Source organism: Sinocyclocheilus rhinocerous, unplaced genomic scaffold (genome assembly GCF_001515625.1).
Source record: "Sinocyclocheilus rhinocerous isolate Xijiao unplaced genomic scaffold, SAMN03320098_v1.1 scaffold513, whole genome shotgun sequence".
Taxonomy (NCBI): Eukaryota; Metazoa; Chordata; class Actinopteri; order Cypriniformes; family Cyprinidae; genus Sinocyclocheilus; species Sinocyclocheilus rhinocerous.
Window position 1 is genome coordinate 132,659 of NW_015656019.1, and position 5,230 is coordinate 137,888.

A 5,230-nucleotide genomic window follows, 5' to 3' on the forward strand; every position below is an offset into this window, starting at 1 on the left:
TTTTCGAGATTCTTTAATGAATAGATCATTCAAAAGAACAGCATTTATTTTAACTGTAAATTTTTTTGTAAAAATGTAAAAGTTAAGAAAAAGTTAACTCCCACACTTTTGAATGGCAGTGTACATTGGATTACATTGGTACATCGCCATTTCATGATGACTAAAAGTTAGTAAATTTAAGTAGTAATGTGTTATGTTTTTTTTCAAGAAAAACATTTCAATTACATATTACTAAGTGTCACATTAAGTATGTGAATTGGGATGCGGTCAAAGTCTTTGTACATTTAAGCCTGTTTGAATCTTATTGCTTTTATTTACAGAATAAACATGCAGAATTGAAATGATTTCTTGGAGCGGCAGACGCATATCCAAACACTACACTGAACTTTAATCACAAGCTACAGGACTGGAGTCCAAAAACGGGAACAATGACCTTCACTGGGTAAACAGTGATCTCTTTCTGTCTCAGAAAAATAATACCATGATATTTTTTTTAAATACCTTGGGGTAACATATAAAGGAATAGTCACCAAAAAAAAAAAAAAAGATTCTGTCATTATTAGTTATTATGAAGTACTAAACTAAACTAAATAAACTAAAAAATAATATATAGAGAGTTTTTATTCATTTCTATGTATTAGTTTTAGTATATATCTTGAAATATATTGGCTGCCCGAGAGGGTCACTTGATCACAAGAGTTTGTAAATTCACTTCAGTCTATGGATATGCAGTGTGTGAATTAGATATATTTCAGTACAGAAGCAAACAAGATTTCGTCTCTTAACCGGCCTGTTGGCCAGAAGAAGGAGATGCAGGCTGATCTGATCGTAGGCTGTGATTATTACATTTTTGTGATTATCTGTTAATTCGTTTTTGGTCATTATTATTATTATTATTATTATTATTTTCTTATTTATTAAAGTTTTTGTAATTGACCATTCATTATTTTTTGTGATGATGAGGATGAAGATGATGATGATTATAATTATTATTTCTAATGTGGTTTTCCATCACAAATACAGAGTCTCACAAAGTCTCAGAGTCTCTTTACTCTCCAAATTTCTAGAGAAAATATTACTAGCCTGTCTGCATTTTTTTTAATCATATATTCAGGGTTTTTAGAATTACTGTTTGATGACAATGGTTTATGAATAATTCAAATAATTCGGCCTCCAGAAGTGTTTTGAACGTACATTATAATCTTATGCTTTGGTTATGTTGTGGTTTCCTTGCGTAAAATCATGTTCCTTTTGATTTTTCGATTTTTAAGGACAGGACGTTCACATGCACACTCTTCATGCCCTTTGAAGAATTCGAGAAGATCCGCAGGGGTGACGAGGTCATCCGTTTCTTCCAGAAATACTTTCCTGACTCTGTACCTCTAATAGGAGTGTGAGTCCTCTCTTTCTCTCTCTTTCTGCTTCATGCTTCTCTCAGGTCTGAAGTACATCTTAGTGAGGTGTGAAATTGCAGTCTAACAGACACGCAGCCCATGGGCGGGTTTTTTAATATGAATGCTGCAGATGATAAGGAGATACAGTACTGAGATGACGGGGTGAAGAGTGATTTCAAACCTCACAGACCTGTAAATAAGTTTCAAACAGCTCAATGTGCAGTTCAGCATTCGAGAATCAACTGAAGATATTCTCATTTTGCTCAGCAGCCCATGGGCGGGTTTTTTAATATGAATGCTGCAGATGATGAGGAGATACAGTACTGAGATGACGGGGTGAAGACAGAGTGATTTCAAACCTCACAGACCTGTAAATAAGTTTCAAACAGCTCAATGTGCAGTTCAGCATTCGAGAATCAACTGAAGATGTTCTCATTTTGCTCAAGATTTACATTTAGTTGTAAAAATTATTCAACTGTCTACGTTACAAATATATGAGCACTGAAAGATCCAACAGAAATATGTGATTTTGCAATACACAACCATGCGAAAGTTTGAGTTTGATAAGAAATCTCTTGTGCTCACAAAGGCTGCATTTATTTGACCAAAAACACAGTAAAAACGGTAATATTATGATATATTATTGCAATTTAAAATAACTGTTTTCTATTTGAATATATTTTTTTATAATTTAAAAAATTATATTTATTCCTGTGAACAAAGCTGAGTTTTCAGCATCATTACTCCAGTCTTCAGTGTCACATGATCCTTTCTAATATGCTGATTTGCTGCTCAAGAAACATTTATTATTATTTTCAAAGTTGTAAACAGTTGTGCTGTTTAATTATTATTATTATTTTGTGTAAACCTGGATACAATTGTTTTCAGGATTCTTTTATTAATAGGAAGTTCAAAAGAACAAATAGAAATAGAAAATCTGAAATATAAATATTTTGTAACATCACTTTTTGCAACGGCACTTTTGATGAATTTAATGCATCTTTGCCGAATAAAAGTGTTAATTTCTTTCAAAAAATTACTGACCCAAAACTTTGGATCTAGATGTATTGAATTATTCATATCAACAAAGTATACTACATCCAGAAATGAAAATTCTGTCACCATACTTGCTCTTGTGTTACTTTCTTCTGTGAAACAAAAAGCAGATATTAGGCATAATAAAAGTCTCAGTCACATTAGCTTTATGGTATCCCAATAAGATACAATCCAAAGTGAATGGTGACCAATACTCTCTTTTTGTGTTCCACATAATAAAAAAAGTCAAATGGGTTTGAAACAACAATTAGGGTGATATTTAATTACCTTTACCATCTTAATTTAACACTGAGCCTTATATAAAATATTCAGTTTCAGGCTTTCATAATATGTTGAATAACTAGTCAGTGTGCAAATGAATTGTACAGGTTATAATTCTCAAAATGTCGTTTTTATTTGAATTAACAGGAGGAGGCTTTGGAGGAGATTGCCCTATATTAAATGTCATAATTAACATAATTAAGCAGTGAGTCATTGTGCCACAGACAGAAGTGACAGTGTTATGCATGTATGTTATTGACTGAGTGTGTCTATGTGTCTGTGTTTTCTCAGTGAGGCTCTCAAACAGGATTTCTTCCGGCTGCCGGCTCAGGCCATGGTCAAGGCATAAATGCAGTAAGTGGGGGTGGTGAGGATATTCATTCTCATCAACCTGCTTCAGTTTTTTCAATATGTCTCCAGCTGTAATTGCTCCCAATGAGGTCAACAGAACCTGAACATCAGCTGAAATGCAATCAGCAGTATACAGAAATATTCCAATAGCTCTGAAGCATGTAAACATCTTTGTACTGAATAAAAGCTTGGCCAGAATATGGACCAGAGTTATTTTCGTATCATTGGGATACTATTAGTAGTTTTAATGAGTTTTTATTGCTATATTTTCTGTTTTAAATTTTTGTTAAGGTTTTAGAAATATTGTGCATTTTTGTCATTTTTAAAATGTTTTAAATATTTTTATTAATATTTGTATTTTTTTTTAGTTTAGTTTTTTTTAGTTTTTTTTGTTAGTTATTTTATTCAAACTAAATTAAAATAAGTAATGTTTCCATGGCTACTACTTGAAATAATTAAGTTTAAATTTATTTAATATTTTATTTCAGCTAACATTTATTATTTCAAGTAACACATTTTTTAAAAATTGTTTTAGTTAACTATAATAACCCTGATATGGACCTTATTTTAAAAATTGTGTGCTTGTAAATGTAGTCATTGATGGTCTTGCAGAGTGAAATGTTTAGAACAAGTGGAAGAATATTAATAACCAATAAATGTGTGTTTTGTTTTAAACATGCGAGTGTTTCAACTGAAAGCCCATAAAGCTCATTTTTTATTTTGATTCACAGGGCTTTGAGGATTGTTTAGTTTTTGATGAGATTATGGACCAGTTTAATGAAAACCTAGGTAAGAAAGAAACTGCTTCACAAGAAAATTCAAGAGGAATTTATTATTTAAATTATGTAAAATTCATAATTAAATGCATGTAAAAACAAGATAATTAAAAATAAATATATACATTTATTTTAATTTCTCAAAAAAAAAAAAAAAAAAAAGATAAAATAAAAGAAATAAATAAATTGATCAAAAGTGCATCCATCTTTTAAATGTACATATACTTGTTTGAAATATTTCATCCCAGAGTAACATCACAGAATGATTGCTAATTAGCAGTATTGGTTAATAAAATCTAAGCGGGAACTAAGAGGTGCAAAATATTTGTTCTCAAATGTAATGAATTATTTTCATATACTCTGCCTGCAGCTGCTGTGCTCGAAGAATACACCAGAGTCCGTGTACCTGACGATCACGCCATAGCTGACCTGTCCATGTACAACTATGTAGAGGTAGGCCATCAACTCAATGTCTGCTGCATTACTGTATCTCAGTGGTTCTCAACCTTTTTTTCCACCGGGCCGCACTATGGTCCAAGTGCAAGTCTCGCGGGCCGCACGCATATCATTTACATATTACGTCAGCAATACAAACCAACCTGATTTAATATTATAGCCTAAATATTATGATATTTAATCGATTACATTCATTGAAATAAATAAATACTAGCAGCTGTCACTTCCTGCAGTCACATGACTCCCCCACACCACCTGCAGCTACTGAGTTCATGTGTAGTTCATTTGACATTGTTGTTCATTGCTGTTCACATTGGAAAAATATATTCTGGTCAAAATATATTTCATATACACTACCGTGATATTTAGTTTTTTCAACATTTCTGAAAGACGTCTCTTATGTTCACTCAGGCTGGATTTATTTGGTAAAAAATACAGTAAAAATATTGTGAAATATTATTACCATTTAAAATAACTTCTTATATTTTAAAATGTAATTTATTTCTTTGATGCAAATCTAAATTTTCAACACCATTACTCCAGTCTTCAGTGTCACGTGATCCTTCAGAAATCATTGTAATTTGCTGATTTGATGCTCCAGAAACATTTCAAGACATTTGTTATATCATCTTGGATAAATGCAAAATCTATATTTTAAAATATATTTGGAACAATGTAAATACATTTAGGGTGAAAGCATATAAAACATGCAAAAATATATGGGTAAATATAAGTAACTAAAATGTTACAATATATGTTATTATACCTATATATTGTGGACATTTTAGCACATTTAAAAAAAAATGTAATTAATAAATAAATAAATAAGATGGATCCTGATGGATGGTTGATAATAAGAGGAAATAATATTCCTGTAGGCTGTAGCTCATCTTATTATCTTATATATATATGTGTGTGTGTGTGTGTGTGTGTGTG

General features: G+C 31.3%; 1 protein-coding gene across 1 annotated transcript in view; it reads left to right on the plus strand.

Moving 5' to 3' along the window:
- Positions 1 to 810: 810 nt before the first annotated feature.
- Positions 811 to 5,230, plus strand: part of LOC107719221 (kynurenine 3-monooxygenase-like) — a 7,665-nt gene continuing 3,245 nt past the window's right edge. The window contains exons 1-5 of the mRNA XM_016526596.1: positions 811 to 828; positions 1,272 to 1,393; positions 3,003 to 3,054; positions 3,794 to 3,851; positions 4,209 to 4,291. Coding sequence (XP_016382082.1) covers positions 811 to 828; positions 1,272 to 1,393; positions 3,003 to 3,054; positions 3,794 to 3,851; positions 4,209 to 4,291 — 333 coding nt within the window. The remainder of the gene's footprint in view (positions 829 to 1,271; positions 1,394 to 3,002; positions 3,055 to 3,793; positions 3,852 to 4,208; positions 4,292 to 5,230) is intronic.